The sequence below is a fragment of the Sporothrix schenckii genome (assembly GCF_000961545.1).
Source record: "Sporothrix schenckii 1099-18 chromosome Unknown Cont44, whole genome shotgun sequence".
Classification (NCBI taxonomy): domain Eukaryota; kingdom Fungi; phylum Ascomycota; class Sordariomycetes; order Ophiostomatales; family Ophiostomataceae; genus Sporothrix; species Sporothrix schenckii.
The window spans coordinates 1-18,656 of NW_015971145.1; the positions used below are offsets into that span (position 1 = coordinate 1).

General features: G+C 51.0%; 7 protein-coding genes across 7 annotated transcripts; 4 read left to right on the forward strand and 3 right to left on the reverse strand.

Moving 5' to 3' along the window:
* Positions 1–507: 507 nt before the first annotated feature.
* SPSK_08756 (uncharacterized protein) lies at positions 508–2,598 on the reverse strand (the record flags this gene model as incomplete). The annotated part of the gene is made up of 1 exon (XM_016735344.1): positions 508–2,598. The coding sequence occupies one exon, from the start codon at positions 2,596–2,598 to the stop codon at positions 508–510; it is 2,091 nt and encodes a 696-aa protein (XP_016586732.1).
* Positions 2,599–2,799: 201 nt separating this feature from the next.
* Positions 2,800–3,981, forward strand: SPSK_09412 (uncharacterized protein; the record flags this gene model as incomplete). Its single annotated transcript, XM_016735985.1, has 1 exon — positions 2,800–3,981. One exon carries the CDS (start codon positions 2,800–2,802, stop codon positions 3,979–3,981), a length of 1,182 nt encoding a protein of 393 aa, XP_016586733.1.
* Positions 3,982–4,960: 979 nt separating this feature from the next.
* On the forward strand, positions 4,961–6,775 carry SPSK_08917 (MFS transporter; the record flags this gene model as incomplete). The annotated part of the gene is made up of 1 exon (XM_016735502.1): positions 4,961–6,775. The coding sequence occupies one exon, from the start codon at positions 4,961–4,963 to the stop codon at positions 6,773–6,775; it is 1,815 nt and encodes a 604-aa protein (XP_016586734.1).
* A 2,484-nt stretch (positions 6,776–9,259) lies between these two features.
* Positions 9,260–10,246, forward strand: SPSK_09573 (cellulose-binding protein family II protein; the record flags this gene model as incomplete). Its single annotated transcript, XM_016736145.1, has 1 exon — positions 9,260–10,246. One exon carries the CDS (start codon positions 9,260–9,262, stop codon positions 10,244–10,246), a length of 987 nt encoding a protein of 328 aa, XP_016586735.1.
* Positions 10,247–12,813: 2,567 nt separating this feature from the next.
* SPSK_09342 (BNR/Asp-box repeat domain protein) lies at positions 12,814–14,062 on the forward strand (the record flags this gene model as incomplete). The annotated part of the gene is made up of 2 exons (XM_016735916.1): positions 12,814–13,355; positions 13,438–14,062. 2 exons carry the CDS (start codon positions 12,814–12,816, stop codon positions 14,060–14,062), a joined length of 1,167 nt encoding a protein of 388 aa, XP_016586736.1.
* Positions 14,063–14,506: 444 nt separating this feature from the next.
* SPSK_09210 (MFS transporter) lies at positions 14,507–15,925 on the reverse strand (the record flags this gene model as incomplete). Its single annotated transcript, XM_016735787.1, has 1 exon — positions 14,507–15,925. The coding sequence occupies one exon, from the start codon at positions 15,923–15,925 to the stop codon at positions 14,507–14,509; it is 1,419 nt and encodes a 472-aa protein (XP_016586737.1).
* Positions 15,926–17,236: 1,311 nt separating this feature from the next.
* On the reverse strand, positions 17,237–18,149 carry SPSK_09642 (20S proteasome subunit beta 6; the record flags this gene model as incomplete). Its single annotated transcript, XM_016736214.1, has 2 exons — positions 17,237–17,924; positions 18,040–18,149. The coding sequence occupies 2 exons, from the start codon at positions 18,147–18,149 to the stop codon at positions 17,237–17,239; spliced, it is 798 nt and encodes a 265-aa protein (XP_016586738.1).
* Between the last annotated feature and the right edge of the window lie 507 nt (positions 18,150–18,656).

Genomic DNA, 18,656 nt, shown 5'->3' on the forward strand with positions numbered 1-18,656 from the left:
TAACCCTAACTAACCCTAACCTAACTAACTAACTGGTCTGGTTGGCCCTGTCTGGTCTGGCTGGCCCTGTCTGGTCTGGCTGGCCCTGGCTGGTCTGGCTGGCCCTGGCTGGTCTGGCTGGCCCTGGCTGGTCTGGCTGGCCCTGGCTGGTCTGGCTGGCCCTGGCTGGCCTGGTTGGCCCTGGCTGGTCTGGCTGGCCCTGGCTGGCCTGGTTGGCCCTGGCTGGCCTGGTTGGCCTTGTCTGGCCTGGCTGGCCCTGTCTAGCCTAACTAACCCTGTCTAACCTGACTGGCCTGGCTAGCCTTATTAAAGACGCAGGGCCCCCCCCCCTAAGGGTTTAGGGTTAGGGTAGACGAGCGCCGGAATCCGCTAAGGTCTTGGTGGACGAGCGCAGGACAGACTTTCGGCGAAAAACAGGGCCCCACAATAAAATTCCCCCGCAAAAGAGGCTCGACTTACGCCGAAAGTCGAAGCGAATAGCTGTTAGGTTTATACGAACATAAGCCATTATGACAGGTGGTGGTTGTCGTCAAAGGTAAAGGTTTGCGTCCAGTCAAATGCGATATCAACATCGGCCATAGATGACCAATCGCCGCCAAGTTCTCCCTCCAGGTTTCCAGAAAAGTGTACGAGGTCGAAGGGGTTTGTGCTAAACTCGATGGTGCCAAATGAAGAAGACGCCGGCCGCTGTTGCTGCTGGTAGCACTCATCCCACCCTCCTAGAATATCCGTCTTTCGGCCCCGCGACAGGGTAATGGTGATCTTGCCAAAGTACGGTAGGATAACGTCGTACCTGTCTGGGCCGGCGTAGGTACCCCGCGCCGCCTGCGTGAGGAGGCCCAGCACCTCGGCAGCCTGTCTGGCAACATTGCACCGCATCAGATCCTCTGTGCACCTTAGTGTCGTAGTCAGCGCCTCGATGAGCGGCCAGTCTTCGTCGTTGTTGCCATCGTCGCCTGGCCTTCTCCGGGGCACAGGTGACAACAGGCGGATCAGCAGCGTGATGCCGGCACTGAAGGCCTGAAACTCGAGTGACTCGCACATGACAAACCGGCCCCTGTCGCAGCTCCTCAGGCCGAGATAAGCGCCGATCAGGCCGCGCGACGCGGCGACGGCCGATGCCTGGTTGAACTCGTACTCGGTGTCGGCGCTGAGCATAAAAGGCAGGTGCAGAAGCTTAGTGATGAGAAAATACTGAACCTTTGTCACCTGCTGGGCGTACAACTGCGCAAAAGGCTGGTCCGGTGGCGGCGGGTCGTGCCACCAGCTGTCGGACATGAGGGCCCGACACCCTTCGAGCTCGTGGCCGATCTGCACGGTGGTAAGGTAGCTCGGCTGCGGGCTCTGGTTCCTGGAGACAACGGATGTGGCCAGGTAGCACAATCTGTGCTGGAGTGTTTGAAGCTGGCTGTCGCAGCCGCCGCCGTCGTCGTGGTCGCCCCGCGGCTGCGGACCGGAACTCGGGGTGGGGGTGGGAATTGTGCTCGGTAGGCCTAGGATCAACGCGATGCTGGTCTCGAGATGCCAGATCTCGGTCCAGATGGCTGCTTCACGGCTACCGCCTCTTTTTTGGGCTGGGGTGCGATGGAGACGCAGGAGCAATGCCCAATCGGCAGCGCGGCGGATGCTGAGCCAGGCCTGGCGCGGGCAACCCATGTCCATGTAGAGCTTCTGCTGGATGAGTCGAGCCTCGATACCGTGTAGCGTTTCACCCGTGCTGGCAGATGTCAGCAGGCTGTCGGCTTTTTGCATGTACGATGCGAGAAGAGCCTCCTGCGATAATCCACACCATGCGAGCTGCAGCGTCTTTGGCGCCTGTTGAATACACAGCGACAGCCAGAGCAAGGCCTTGGCCGAGATGCAAGGGTGGCTGGACCTCACCATGTGGGACAAAAATCGAGCGGCAAATTCGACCCCGCCGGTCTGGAGAGTGCGCATGGTCTGAGGCAGGGCACCATATTGCCAGGGTGGCCAGATGGGCCAATATTGTACCGTCGCCGCAAGGACTGTCAACAGTTCGTCGTCCTGTAGCATCAGAAATTCGGGCACATGGACAGCGTCGCTGGCCCTGTTGCCATTGATCGACGGTTCAGAGGAAGCAAACTGCAGTTCTTCCGTCATGCTGGCTGCCTTGACCAGGGTGATCAGCGGCGCGTCTGGGAAGCCACAGCCGTCATCCGCCTTGTTGGACTTGTTGGGCATGGTAGCGTGGGCCGTGTTCTCAACATCAAGCTTCGACTGCAAGCCTATACCAACATTGTCTTCCACACTAACCGTTGTGGATGGAGCCCCTGGCAGTAGCCCCTTGAGCGACGGAGAAGCGCCCCTCTGACTCAGGCTAGCCCAGATATCGCGCACGTTGATTTCAATGTCGGCGAGCCGCTGCTTCAACTGCTCATCTCCCAGGGACAATAGGGGACCCGACGACTCAATATTCTGCCCCCCTGGCTGCTGAGCAGTGCACGGGATGCCGCGCTGGTCGCATTGCTGGCACGGCGGATGCGCGGCTGGGAAAACGCATCGGACTTTCCGCCTCCGGCACTCCGCACAGCTTCGCGTGCCCAGGCGCATTGGTCTCGGGTAAAAGCTGTCAGACATGGCGATGTCGTTTGACCGTACCAACTTGGCAGCTACGAGAGTTTAGAAGAAGGCGCTATATGGATGAGATGTCACGGCGGGCTCGCATAGCTAGTAGCGCATCGGTACGGCTGCGCTCGCACGAAAGTGGGGCCCGAGGGCTTAAAGCCGCCACCGCCCGTACGTGCGCCTCTTTCCCTTTTCGGTATACCCGCTCATACCATGCTCAACAACCACGACGAACCAAGCCGTCTGCGCGCACGGGACAGCGGCGTCCGCCGCGTCCTAAGTTGGCTCTATATAAACAGCCAGGTTGCTACTCTTCGGAGCGGAGAGCGCAGTCCTTTCTTAACACAACCCAGAAGCATTTACGACAGCAATCACTTGGCAGACGTCAACTTCCAGTATCACCAGAAAGACATCACCAGGAATACACACATGGACCATTCGATCGCGCTCGTCACCGGCACCACCTCGGGGCTCGGTCATGCAGCAGCTCGCGCTCTTGCTGGAGACGGCTGGCGCAATATCATCGTCACCGGGCGCAGCCTGACTCGGGTCCAGGAAACGGCCGCTCAGCTCGCGACAGAGGTCGGAAAAAAGGTCTTCACGCCGCTGGAGCTGGATCTTGACAAGCCATCTAGTGTTCAGTCCGCCCTCGCTGAGCTCATCAAGCGAGGTCAGTCGATCGACTTCCTACTGCTCAATGCAGGGTTGATGCCAGGTAACAAGCGCGTGCTCACGACGGCCGGCGTCGAGTCTTCCCAGGCCCCGCTCATCGGCCATCATCAACTGACTGTCGGCTTGCTCCGAGCCAACCTGCTGAGCCCCAATGCACGGATTGTTATCTCCGGCGCGGAACCTGCCCGAGGAGACGTCGCCATGTTCAGCTTCACAGATGTGGCGGACTTCGCGGCCAAGCACCACCAAGGCGACCGAACCGCCGCTGTTGAAGCCCTAATCCGCAATGGGCCAAACGTGAAGTACGTGCCCAACCGGGCGTATGCTGACGCGAAGCTCCTCATCGCTTGGTGGGTTGCGGCGCTGGCACGCCGGCTACCCTCCGATATGGCCGTATACGCCGTGGCGCCCGGTAGCGCACCGGACACCAAGGCGCCACGTAACGCTGGCCTGGCCATAAAATGGGTGGCAATTCCACTACTGAAGATCATCCCCGGAATGACGATGACTCCTGAGACCGCCGCCAATCGGTACCTCCAGGCATCGGAGTTCGGAACCGATGTCTCAGGGCAATTTTTCGCCTCAGCTCCCAAGAAGCTTACCGGCCCAATTGAGGCGATGCGCCACCCACACTTTTACGATCGTGCCAACCAGGAAGCCACGTGGCAGGCCGTCGTCAAGGTCTCCGGCGTCGACGTTCTTGATAACCAAAGTCCACACTGAAGTACTAAAATATAAGACACGTAAGTAGTAAGAATATCCGGCGAGTGAAACGGGCTGAGAGCCCGACAGTGGCTTAATAACAAACCAAGCCGGACTAACTGATTTCTAATCAAAAGCCTTCATTATGAAACGGATGACGGCGTCATAGTTAGTAAGCCAGAGTTTTTATAAGGGTTTACTAAAAGAAATTTCTGTGTAAACGCCGAGCAGTAAAAATATACTCATTATTGAATAAAGAAACACGATAAAGAGTAAAAAGTAAAAGTAAACGAAAAAGGAAAAAAAATTAATACCAAAAAATAAGCCTAGTCAATTATCAAAAAGTGTGACACGTCCATCGCCCCATTTCAAGGATGTATCCATATTTCGGCGTTTGCTCGCAAGTGTGGATAATTGTGGAGTGTTTCTCTTACAACGGAACGGATGATTTCCATGTGCGATGACCGACGATGCACAAAGCTGATGGGGCTGCACTCGCGTGCTTTCATCATATGAATTTCCAACCATCGGACTTGGCCCCGTTGCGATGCCCGAATCTAGGAAGCAGAAGTATGTGTGTGACTTACAACTCGGAAAAAATATGTGAACAACGACGAAACATAACGTTAATTTCGGCGTTCGTTTGTAATTCAAGTTTGAAAAATATCCATAGTTGACACGCAACGCGGGATTTGGATAATACAAACTGCGGAACTTTCACGCGTGTGAATTAGATGTCATTTGTTTAGTACCAAAGCACGAAATACGACAAGATTCTGTCCACATATTCGATAATCGGGAAGGACCGTTTTAATTCCGTCATCGAGTTGAAAATAACGAAAGTAAAACAAGTCACGCTACAAAATTGTCATGTATATATAACTTTGTACGTAGAACCCTCCGCATTACAGAACATCCTCGGTAGAACGGACCAGTGGTTTACGCAGCAACCTCTAATCATCTACACACAAAAAAGTCAAAACGCCAAACTTCTCTCCCAATGGAAAGTTCAACGTCCTCTTCTTCGGTACTTGATATCGACAAAAACAAAATCACAGGCACAGAAAACCACCTTTTCAATGAGAAGAGAGATAAACCAATAGGACAATTGAACGAAGCCCGGCTTGACACACTTGGATCTGGGCCTTCGTGTTCTTCAAATGTCGTTAATGAAGATGTTATCGAAGACCACGGCCAGGGAACCGACGCGCCTATGTCAGAAGAAATTTCCAGATTCCGTTGGGTCCTCGTGTGCATAGCACTTTACCTATCGACTTTCATGTACGGCTTGGATACCACCATTGCAGCGGACGTCCAGAGCGCCGTCGTTGAAACATTTGGTGCCGTTGAAAAACTGGCATGGCTAGGAGCAGGCTTTCCTCTAGGCTCAATCGCTGTTGGTTTACCTTATGGGTCAGTCTTCACACACTTCAACATGAAATGGGCTTATATAGGCGGCATAGTCCTGTTTGAAGTTGGCTCGGCATTGTGTGGAGGTGCGCCGAACATGGACGCTTTGATTGTTGGCAGAGTCATTGCGGGAATGGGAGGCTCGGGTATGTACCTTGGCGGTTTGACACACTTTTCGGCATTGACACCCCCCCGGACGCGGGGAACCTACATCACAGGAATTGTCTTTGTTTGGGGTATCGGCAGCGTTTTGGGTCCGGTGGTCGGTGGTGCCTTTAGTGACTCGTCGGCCACATGGCGTTGGGCGTTTTACCTCAACTTGGTCATCGGCGGAGCAACGGCTCCCATCTACCTGTTTTATCTACCCGCAGTCACACCTCCGGGTGTTGCAGCGGCCGAGGCCAATGGCACTTTACCACCAGTTCGAGTTCGCCTTGCTCGACTCGACTATGTTGGTTTTGTTCTGAGTGCTGCTGCTTGGGTGACCCTGACTCTTGCACTTCTCCTTGCCGGCACCCAGTGGTCATGGTCTGATGGTCGAACCATAGCGACGTTGACAAGTTTTGGTATTCTTTTTGTTGGATATGTTCTTCAGCAGTACTTTTGCCTTTTTACCACAACGGCAACGCGCTCTTTCCCGGGCCATCTCATCGCCCCGACGGCCAAGGGTGCTCGCACGCAGATCCTTCTATACATTTCAACATCGGCATCTATCACGACCATGTTCATCCCGACGTATTATATTCCAGTTTATTTCCAGTTTGTTCAGAACGACTCGGCTTTGATTGCTGCCGTCCGTCTCCTTCCTTTTGTCCTCGTTGCAATCACCACCAATCTCGCCAGCAGCTTTGTCTTTAGAGCTGTGAGGCACTACATGCCCGTTTACCTTTTCTCCGGTGTCCTGATCACCATTTCAAGTGCTCTCCTGTACAGGTATCTCACCCCCGATACTTCGACAACCACTATATATGGATTAACTGTCCTTGGTGCTGTCGGGACAGGGCTCCTTGTGCAGGCCGGTTTTCAGGTTGGTACTCTTGTTGTCGAGGATCCTGCAGACATGGGGCATGTCATCAGCATGCAAAATGTTAGCCAGATTGGTGGCCAGGTGCTATGTCTGGTCATTGCCGGTCAAATTTTCCAGAGTGTCGCCATAAACAACTTGCGTGCTGTTCTTGCCGGGCATGGGTATACGGACGCTGATTTGCAAAGCGCCGTTGCTGGATCGCGCAGTACTCTGTTCGAAAGCCTTGAGGGTGATCTTCGAGTAAAGGCCATTCGAGCCATTACAGAGGCGATACAAGCTACATACGTTCCTGTCATTGCTGCCGGTGCTCTTCTTGTCGTTGTCTCATTATGCATGCGACGGGATAAGCTTGTGTTTCACAATCCGGTTGCTGTATAACAATAACATTTACTTTTGCAATTTCATAGGGATTACCATAATACAATTCTGGTGTGAGAGATGAATAGTAATTATTACTTTTATCTTAAAGGTTCAAACATATGTGTTGGTGTAGTGTAAAATATAGATAGCGTGTTGTCTCTAGGACGTTTGAGACATATATCTGGTATAGGCATTCTATAGGTTCGTTGAAATCTGACGGCTCTATTCAAATCGTACGTTGACCAAGTTTTCTCCTCGAGTCAGCAGTCCGTTAGTGAGGGCTAGGAGACTGACGTAAACTACGTGGTGATTAAGCTTTTGGGCGGCTGTGGGTCCTCGCCCATCTACAGCGCATTGACCCTGTTCATAGGCATTTCTTTGTCCACGAAGGGATGAATGTAGTGGAAGCCAAAGAAGCACGTACCAGCAAAAGGTATGCAAAATACCCGTTGTTATAACCTCCTAAGTACGTCGACAGCCAGAATTTCGTTTTCGTCCTTCAAGGATGGCCACAATGCCAGGGTGATTGAATAAGTCACGGGGTTTACGGAGGCGAGCTTAGGAAAACTAAACCAAATGAAGAGAGTATTGGCATTACTATCTCGTGTTTTCTGAAACAACACAAGATTGGCGCACGTCTCTAGATCGCACCCGACGATAGCCGACTCCTACAACTCTGGCAGTTGCCAAGGTATTTTTGGCATGTGTTGGCCGAGTCCACTAACTTAGTTTGCGCGTCGCTCTTCTGGCCGGGTGCTTTATCACAAATCCAAGTTCAGCACGAAGAGGCGGACTAAGTACAGCGCTCCCTATTCCAATGCGCACCGTACTAGCCTGTAACAATTCTGCTGCAACAAGTGCTTCTTTCGGGCGCCACGTTGTCTCTCGATACACACGTGGTGGGCCTCGATGCCACCAGCCGCAACTTCGCATCACCCACAACCGCTCCAAAAAACCGTTCTCCGCAGACCCTGCCATCAGAAAATACGCCTTAGAGATACCCCACACAGCTAACCAATCCCAGTGGCGACGTGCCGGCACTGGATATGATCCCGGAAAGGCGCAGACACCGCCCGTATTGCCTCGGTACACGCGCAGTCATCTGGTGGATGCGTGTTCAAAAAATAAACAATACGTTTCAGCTCGTCCTGGATGAACCGCCCAAGAGATGTCTTAGAAGCATGCATCTCATGGACTGATGCAAGATATTGTCTCGTCTCGAGAACTAAAGCAAGGCACCCTATTTTTGTTATTTTGTATTCGTTCGTCCCCGATGAGAACTTCTTTCTCGCTTTGGCAATCTGAAATTGGTTGAGCCGCCTCCTAAGCCATATTGAAAGTGTTACCAAGTGAGAGCTACGCCATGATAAGTTCCCAAACCTCTCGCGCATCGTTAAGGTACTTTTCTTATTATCATCTACTCGTATAAATAGGCTAACATATTAAATGTGGAAGGGCACAACAAGTGAGTTTATAAGGAAGTCCACAACATTTCCTGCGAGTATGATGGTTTATATGAACTCAGCGCTATGTTTTCTTAATCAGGATCCTAGTAAGCTTATTAAACGATGTAGCGCACTCCATGCCTCCATGCCTCCATGCTTGGTCTATGGTATGAATTTATCTTTTGAAGACGCTGCTGTCCTTGGGACATACTTAATCATGTGAAGGGAAAACCACAAGTAAGGAGGTGCTACAAGACTACGAGGCGTTATGTGAAAAAAAGGGCGAGACAATGTCCGGGAGACAATCAACCAAGTAGGCCGCTCCAAACACTTCTCCCGATCCATGGTTTAGGCTACTGATTACTGAATTAATTCACATCGCCAGAAATTCAATAGCCATAGACTTGGTGGGGACGAACAGTTGTTATGGTCGAGACACGGCGCGGCAGCCCCAACTGGAAATTTCACAGTTCATTCCCGAGCCGCTGGGATTGTCTCGAGGTCCAGCCTTGGCTATATGGGGGCGGAAAGAACGTTGCTCAAAAGAGTCGAAGGTATCGGCAATACATAAAGTGTAGGCAATATCTGTTGTGTCCTAGGTATAACTTTAATGTTTAATATACCGTGCTTACCGACTTGCCGTTATAGCCACAGGTCTCCGCCTCTGTGTGTCGGGTCCCTGCGTAAGGTGATACATCTAGAACAACATCGATTGCCTTCAGTTGTCGTCCCACCACGGCACAGAGGATCTTCGGTGGAGCCGTAGTCATCTATTTTTTATATAGTACAATATTCCCCCTCAGGGGAATGGTCCAGTTTTACCGGTTAATTACCAACATATCGCCGTTCTCCAAAATATCCACATATTGTAATCAACACAATTAAATCCTTCCCGGAAGTCGAGAAGGTACACACCGACGGTTAAGTAAAAGCAATTAATCGATGCGACTTCCCCACGTTATTCGAAGCATAAATACTGAGTTACGTTCCCATACAATGGCCGTGTGCTTATAATTCTCTCCACCAACATTGCCTTACTTCTCTAGTACAGACCATTATGGATTATTTCAGAACTTTGGTTTATTTTGTTCTCATGGTGTCGCCCATCGTCAGCGCATCATGTGAATTACCTTCTACATATACATGGACCTCAACCGGGCCATTAACCAACCCGAAGGCGGGATGGGTCTCTCTCAAAGACTTTACCACTGTACCCTACAACGGCCAACATGTGGTATACGCCACAACCCACGACACAGGCTCTGGATGGGGCTCGATGGCATTCAGTCCCTTTCAAGAATGGACGGACATGGCAAATGCGACGCAGATCGCCATGCAGGAAGGAACAGTAGCTCCAACATTGTTCCATTTCTCGCCGAAAAATATATGGGTTCTCGCGTATCAATGGGGGACGACGTCATTCTCTTATCGTACGTCAACTGATCCAACCAAGCCTGGAAGCTGGTCCGCTCCACAATCTCTCTTTTCCGGCAAGATCACGAACACCGACACCGGATGCATCGACCAAACATTGATTGGAGACGACACAACAATGTATTTATTTTTTGCCGGCGACAATGGAAACATATACAGAGCCAGCATGCCAATTGGCCAATTTCCAGGCGATTTTGGTACCAAATCAACCGTGGTATTGACTGACTCTAGAAACAATTTGTTTGAGGCCGTGCAGGTCTATACTGTTCTAGGACAAAACAAAACCACCTACCTTATGCTTGTGGAAGCCATTGGCGCCCATGGTCGATATTTCCGGTCCTTCACCGCCTCCAGCCTGAACGGCACTTGGTCACCCCAGGCTACAAACGAGGCCCGACCTTTCGCCGGCAAGGCTAACAGCGGCGCAACATGGACAGACGACATTAGCCATGGCGACCTGGTCCGGAACAGCTCAGATCACACCATGCCAGTAGACCCGTGTAATTTACAACTGCTGTACCAAGGTCGTAAGGCCGGCTCAACTAGCGACTATGGACTACTCCCATACCGCCCTGGCCTTTTAACACTCTCTGGCAACACTGGGAAATAACGAATAGTATTACGCTCAGAGTTCCAAGGGTTACCGGCAGTTACACCAAGGGTACTACGACACCTCTTCAAAAACGCCAGTACCGCCTGTCAACCTTGGCTAGTGACTTCTTGTATATAAAGACAGTGGAGAGGCTCCTGATCATCGCGATGACAGTAGGGCGAGTCAGAAAATGGCAAGAAGGAAAGGGTCACTCGTTGTCGAGTGACAAAATAAAAGACTATGCTTTAGTGACGAATGTCAATGTTTTACTGTATAATACTACGTTCTATATGCATTTATTCTAAAGTAAACAACATAAAACACAAGGAGCAGCTCCCAAGGAGTCAAGCCCGTTACGGCTGCGCGAGAAGTGCTTCGCGTCGTATTCCCGAAGTCGATAAAAAGCTACGACCGCCCGTAAATTCTCATATATAGTATTTCGGCCAGTAGAGACCACGACGTACCAAGATTTTTACGGAAAGTTGGTGTGACGCGTACTCTGAGGGAACGCCGCACTTGAAATGCTCCTCATGGGCAAGTATTGTCGGATTATATTGTGTAGTATCCCTACCAGATATATTGGCCCATAGGATTAAAGTTTCCCGTTACACGGGACTTCATAAGGCGATCCATATGTTGTCCGGACGGTCGTACTTGGCGTAGTACTTTTCAAACGCTTGCTAGGCTACATCAACAGGACAGTCGCTAGTAGATATTGAGGTAACCAACTTTTTGTTCCACTCATTAACGCGGTTGCGGACCTCAATTTATGATTTACGTTGATAACCGGAAGGACTTTGGAGCCTTCTTGATACGAATTATCTGACATTGTTGAGAGGAAAGTATACCCTCGAATAAATCACTACTGATTAAATTCGCCTTCGATGTGTATTTCTCTCGAACATTAGGATACTCTGTCTTAGCCACCGGAATACAAATATTCCTACCTGTGGGCGATAGTTTTTTTAGTTTGTTGTTAAAGAGTCTCAACTTCTTTTACGAGGGGGAGGCAACCTAGACTGCGGAATCACTAAGTCGTCTTTGGAAGAATATTTGTAACGTAATATTTTTGGGCGGATCGATATCAAGGACATAACATTCAGGTCGCAACGACAACCAGAGCTTATGACTTGCTTGGCAGACATGGTAGTTCGCAACCCCAACTTCAGGGCCCTCCTTTGGTGGAGCATAAGGTGGAGAATTTGGTGCACAGGGCGCTTATGGTACTACCTGAATTCATGAAGATCTTGTAAAGTTTATTGTCAGGTGATGAAAAAGTATTAAAGACGACGATCACGATCGACATGCTCACGCCTTACTCCGTAGTTTAGCCGCGAGAGCCGGTTGCGCTTCAGGAATGCTTCGGCGACGTCAACAAAAGTTGATGGTTTGTTGGCGAATTTCCAGAGGATATGCTGACTGGGACCTTGCCGGCTTGTCAGCGTGAAAAACGGTGTGTATGGTACCGAGCGGGATTATTCTAGGTAGTTTACAACTTACAGCGTTACCAAATTATGATGTGCGATATGGATAGTCGGTGCTACAAGTTTTAGACCGGGAAGCCGGACTGTGTAGTGTTTAAGTAACACAGGTATTGCCTCCCGAAAACAATATTACAGCCGACAAGATTGTGTTCTTTGAGAAGTCAATATACAAGTTACATGCCAAGTTTAAAGAGATCTATTATTCATCCCCTGGGAACGGAAACGGAAATTTAAAATATAGCCGACAATATACAGCCCACTGGCGGATAGTGTGTAGAATTAATATAATTTATATCGTCTGCACGACGTTCAGGACCTACAATCAACAAAATTTTTATCCTCACATTTAACAACTCAGCCTGTCGGCAGCACATTCCTCGCTGTGATACGTCACGTCGATATCTCGAATCCAAGTGGTCATATCAGGCGAAGATTATGAATGCGGCTTGAAGTGCCACACACGACACCACTTTATCCTAGGAAAGTTCAGAGTATGTCGTGACGAGGGCGCGAGAGTTACAATTTAGTCTTTTCTTTCGTTACTTTCGTCTCGCTATCGATTATCTACAATGACTGGTCTGTAACAAGGCACAAATACTTTAAGATGGGGACGTAGCCCTTTCAGAAACAGCACTGTAACGCGGTTGAGCGTCGTAGAGTACTTGCTGACGGGCCGGGCTCCCCAGGGCCGATGTGACGTGATTAAACCGGATATTTTGACCCTGTCAGTGTGGAGTCGCGCGCCCAGAAACATGTTCGTCGCCGTATATTGAACCGGCAGCTGGGTGCGGCATATAAAACCAATACGTAGTTGCTACTATAAAAGACGGGGATAATTTGGGTACTTAGGCGGTGGCCAAGCTGCTGATAAATGACTTTGTTTAACCCGGTATTATGCCTTTTTATTTCATACCTATTCCTACGACGGCTTTATCTCACGACTATACCGCTGATTACACCGGTGACTAGTGATAAGCTTCGCTACTGTACTCCGTATACGCATATATAATTGTCATCACAACATCTTCAATTTCTTCTCGGTCAGAAACTTTGAACAGCACAAGTTTTTCTCGACACATCTCTCAAACCATTTCCAGAAAGATGTATCTTTCCGTCAGCGCCGCCTTGCTCTTTGGGAAATGCGTTACAGCGTTTCCCTATTCCTTTGGTACTCAAAACGGTAATGGGAGTCCGGCAGCTAGCCCGTTTGGCTTCTTTACAAACAACACCATTTACCAAACCACGGGCAAAGAAAGTATCACGTACCCGCGCTACACTGAGCTCAAGGATGGCGCCATCCTTGCAACATCGTCTCTTTCGGGTCATTCACCAGCATACTTCCCCGTTTTCGAAAGCCGCGATGGGGGAGCCACCTGGAAATGGCTGTCTGACATTAAGGACACAGTTAATGGTTGGGGTTTCGGCTCTCAGCCTGCCCTCGCCGAATTGACAGAACCTATTGGTGGCTTCGACGCGGGTACTGTTTTAGCGTCCGGAAACAGTGCAAGTAACAATGGTACTCGCATCGACCTTTATGCGAGCACGGACAAAGGATTGTCTTGGAAGTTCGTTAGCCACATCGCGCACGGCGGACGGCCTAACACGACCAATGGAGCTGACCCGATCTGGGAACCTTACTTACTGTACGTTAACTAGCCCGAACAAGACGGTCATCTATGGTGCCTTTTTAAGAAACTGACAAATGGTTGCACATCTCGCCTCTAGCGTTTACAATCATTCTCTTGTCTGCTACTACTCGGATCAGCGGGATCCTAAACATGGCCAGAAGCTGTCCCACCAAGTGTCAACGGATCTCAAGACCTGGGATGCTCCAGTCGATGACGTGGCATACGACGAGTACACGGCGCGTCCTGGCATGACCGTTGTTACGTTCATTCCGCCTATCAACAAATGGATCCTTGTGCATGAGTTCCCGATCGGCAATTCGAGCTCCCACGGCTCCCACTACCCTGTGTACTATCGTCTCGCGGACTCACCTCTTGACTTCCGCCTCTCTGAAGGCCTACCAATCGTCATCACGCCCACGTTAGTGCCAAACGCAAGTCCCTATGTCACATGGAGCCCGTCCGGAGGACCAAATGGCACAATTGTCGTGTCTGATGCCGACCGACCCCAAGTTTATACCAACCGTTTCGGAGGGCAGCTAGACAAGTGGGAGAGTCATATGACACCAGCAGGGGCCACTTACAGCCGCGCTATACACGTTCTCCAAAAGTACCCAGACCATCTTATGATCTTTGGCGGGGAGACTTTCGACAATATGAACCTCCACTTACACACACCATTCACAGCAACGGTGGTGAATTTGACACAGACTCTACTTAACTAAAAGGTGCATACTAAAGTAGAATTAGCGGTTGGATGTCAGCCGCCGAAGATCCTATATCGAATGATTGGACGCTGGGAGCCTTCGATAGAAAACAGACCAAATAATGCGACTGCATTACACGCTCTGACCTGTGGCCAAGTGGTTAACCGAATAAGATTATTCTACCCATCACTCTATAGTGCGTATCTGAAATATTTATTCTGTTTATCCGTCAGATCTTTGAATGACAACTTGTTACGCTCAGCCTCATCCATGTCCAAGGCTCTGCGTCGTGTGTTTTCGTGATACAACACGCCATAGAGAGTCGCTGCACTTAAAATTGTGATCGAATAACTGTGAAATTGAGACAGATCTGTCAGCGAGGGGTGCAGGTACGTGACACCAAAGAACAAATAAAAGTATAGCGGCTCTCAAAATGGATAATACAGTCCATATCAATGTAACTCACCATCCGAGCAGGCCACCCCACAGTGCCGGGTAGTGCTGCTTGACTGTCTGTGATCGGATCATCTGCGGACCGATAATATTCCCAACGCAGTAGGCGACGAATAGGACACCTGACATGAAGCTCTTTTTCGTGCCGCCAGCTGTGTTGGTGGATGCCAAAACAAGGGACATGCTGACAACGGGACTAAAGAACCCCATAAGGGAGTAGCCGACGACAGGTGCGGCGGCATGACTCGACCAGTGCGATTTCCAAATAATGATAAACGCTGCCATGGTGGGGAGACAAGCCAGCATCACGATAATGAGACGAATGTTTGGAATGCGAGATCCAATCCAACCAGCAAACAGCATCGAGCACGCGCTGATTATGCCCAGCGGGAATTGGAGAAGGATGGAGTCAAGTGTGGAAAACCCAAACGTCGAGACGATGAGCGGGCCAAAGCCGGTGATTGCACCGTTGACTGTGTAACCTGAGGCCATAATGATAGCAATCAACCAGATCTTGACATCTGTGACGGCTTCTTTGATCTGTGACAACTTGATTTGTGGGTTCCGAACACCGGTTTGGCCGGCGCGCAGGCGCTCCACGGCGGCAATGCGCTCAACTGGGGTCAACATCCACGCGTCCACTGGTGAGCTGGGAATAAAGAAGCCCAGAATACCAAACAAAAATGTCAGGGCACCCGCAAATATGTAAATGTATTGCCAAGAGTGCAGACCGCCCGATTTGATTTGTGCAAAGCCGTAGTTGAGGGCACCGCCAATAACGACAAACCAGCCTGACGCTGTCCACCACCAGCTTTGGCGCAGTGTTTGCTCAGACTGCGTGTAAAAGGAACCCACAATCATCAAGAAAGACGTCGGAATGATAGACTCCAAAAAGCCAAGAAAGAATCGTTGCACGTAAAGCCCTTGGTACGTCGTCACACCCGCCGTGGCCGCACACACAATGGCCCACAGCATGATACTCGGGCCAAGCACATAACGTGTCGGAGCGTGCTGCACGAGGTAGGACATGGGCAACGACCCGGCGAGCTGGCCAAAGTAAAATAAAGACGTGGCCCAGCTCAACCGAGACGTATCTTTGGCACCAGTCACGGGGTTCACAACAGCCAATTCCAGGTCTGCAGTCATGCCGAAGAGAGCAGCCGACCCCAGGATTGCTTTGTCCCAGTATGTCAGGCCGTAGCCTATGACAAGGGTGGGCAGCAGGAAACGGTCAATTTTGCGCAGGACACGCTCGGAAACCAGAGGATCGATTGGCCGCGCTTCTTCGCTTAACAACTCGCCCGTTTCGGAAGGAACGAGATTGCGAGGGGAAATGGCGGCATTGTCCACGTAGTCAGATTTTTCCGGCGGAACCGTGTCGGCCCGGGGGACCTCCAGTTCGTTGTGAAAATCGCTAACCGTTGTCATCTCTGTCGGGCGAAGCAGACAACGGTGAAAGTTTTGAACCGAAAAGCCGAATATCAGCGCCTCGAGACGGAATCGGAATGCGACGTTTGGAACTGTTGGTTTGGATTGTTTGGTTTAGATTTCTAAGTTTGAAATTTTGCAGCCGTCCAAGCCACTGAGTTCTTGGGATTGCGGCATCGACCCCCACGACCTCCGCAGCCGAAAAAAAAAAAAAATCACCGAAGCCGCAGGGCGTGCTGGCGGGGCATCCAAAGACAGGCCCCCCGCAACTCTTCAGCGTTTGACCCACAACGCCTCATAACGGCAGGATCTTCCAGAGTACATTCGTGTTGGTGTACCAGAGACAACACCCATCTTTACCAGTGTTGAAGAGTTGCTCAAATCTGATATTTCCAAGCCGGATTGTGCATCTCCCAGTTGGCCAGCGCTGCCGATTTAACCCGTGCACCGTGGCCACGAAAAAAGCCATGGACGAAGGAATTGTCGATAACCTTCTGGCTGTGTCGGCCATTTGGGCCTATTTAAGCCAAATCCTTATTTCGAGACTAACCCGGCGCTCGCTTGGCCGAAGGAGTGTCCCCCACGCTGCAGTTCGCGTCGGGCACCGTGGGCACATTTATTTTGTCGGACGCATCCGTCAGTCCCCATAGCTTTGAAATGGGAACGGTGAGAAACCGCATATTCTGCGCGCCCGCACCAGTGGCAATGAAATCGGCAACAATAGTGACGAAAATGACGTCTACCGCAATTGCGGCACACAGGGAACGCTGAGTGTGCCGGACCTTACGCTTACGCCGTATGGTTCTGGCGAGCACAGCTGGAATAACAAGTTGCTGCGGGAAAAGTTAGCCATCGACACTGGTCCGCGAGTCCCCTTTGAGCAACACCCGGTCCACTTTGTAAGTGTAGTGCGTGGAGCACAATTGCGACGGAATGGCAGGCCTCGAGGCTGTGCAGTTCTGGCAGGCAATCTTGGAGAGACTTGCGACCAAGACCATTGACATTGAAGAATAAAGCTACTCACGGAAGGAAAATGGAATGAAATAGTACCGTGACATCGCAGAGCATTGCCACATGATTCGCACCCGGCCTCCTCCTCCAGATCACTCTGCCAGCGCAATTGCATGACACAGCGGCATCTTTTACCAAGGTGCGAACAAACACATTTGACCTACTGAACGCAGCAAGGCTTCCTCATAACATGTTATAACTTGTGTGATAAAATACATTGACGAACACTGGCACCTTACTGGGATCACACTGCTTCCTCCACCTTCGGAGGAGCACCGTCTCCCAACTGCCAATGCCCACTTAGTCCTTCTTCAGCGGCTGAATGATTTCCTCGATGCCCTGGCTCGTCACCACCATCATCTGAAGGAAGTCACCGACCTCGATGTGCCGCTCCACAGCACCGTCGAACGCATCCTTCACCAGCATCTCCACATCCGGCCGTGCCAGGGCTACACGTGGCCGCTCCTGTAGATCATGGCCCACGCCGCTGCCGGGCACATACTGGTTCTTGAAGTTGACCTGGTTGTCCAGGAACGGCATGATCAGGCTTGCCGCAGCACCACCGGCACGGCACTGTTCACGCTCGTAGCTGCCGACGGGGTCGTAGCTGTAGACAGCACCCTTGCCCTCTTCGTCAAGGCCACCCAGGATGGCGTGTGTGTAGTATGGGAAGAAGCGCTTTTGATACAGGATTGTCGATAGCCGCTTCGCACAGGCGTGCACACTGATCGGCTTGCCATGGCGGTAACGGTACATCTTGCAAACGGTGTCGAGACGCTCCTTCAGAGCGGCGCCATCGGCAGCGAAACCAACGACAGAAAGGACAATCGTGGCATCCTTCTGGTCAGCTGTCGTTCCCCCAATCTTAAAGACCTTGGGCGAGAATCGGCTGTTGATGGCGTAGCCGGCCGTGTGGCGCGTGTCACCCGCAATAATGGTGAAGTTGTCGCCTGCAATGGCTAGAGTCGTGCCGCCGTTGTCCGTATACCTGTTCGGAGGGGGGGGGAAATCGATTAGTATTCTCCCCCGAATTCCAACAATGAAAAAGAAAAAAACTTCAAAAGCAGTATTAAAGACACAAGAATCGATGAGGATAGACGTACGGGTCAAATCGGTGTTGCCGTGCGCCCTCAGGAGCTTGCGTCTTGGGTGCGTTCGCAAAGGAGTAGCTCGGCCCGTCGTGGACGGGGTTCTGGTTGAAGATGGCAGCCATGATGTCCTATGCGAAATGCAAATCCTCGGGTCAGTATAATATCGATGGAGTGACTCCTTCTAGCTTAGATGTCTGTCACAATGAGTGGTGGTTTGGTCGGGGTGCTTGTGGACGGATGGCAGTGTCAGGATACACTTTCAATGAAGCTCAAATCAACCAGGAGGCTACCAGCCACAACGCGTCAGTTAGGAGCCTTGCCGGTGAGATGATGACTAATTTCACGTGTCCGGCTCAACAAGGTCCTTTAACAGGGGCCCTATAATTGGTCCAGTCGCTACTCCAATTAAGGGGCCTACAACGAGCAGGTGCAAACAACACTTCTCCCCAGCGCACTTCGGGCTTAGTGGATTTATGGCCCAAGCTCCGAGTCCATGGTTCCTTGTTTCGCGATGTTTTCAGTGCTGGCTTTTCGTGATACTTCAGTCGCACCTCAACTCGTTGGCGACAAAATCGCGCCACAACACCATGATTATCACAGTCATACAGAGTCCACCTTCACCCGTCACG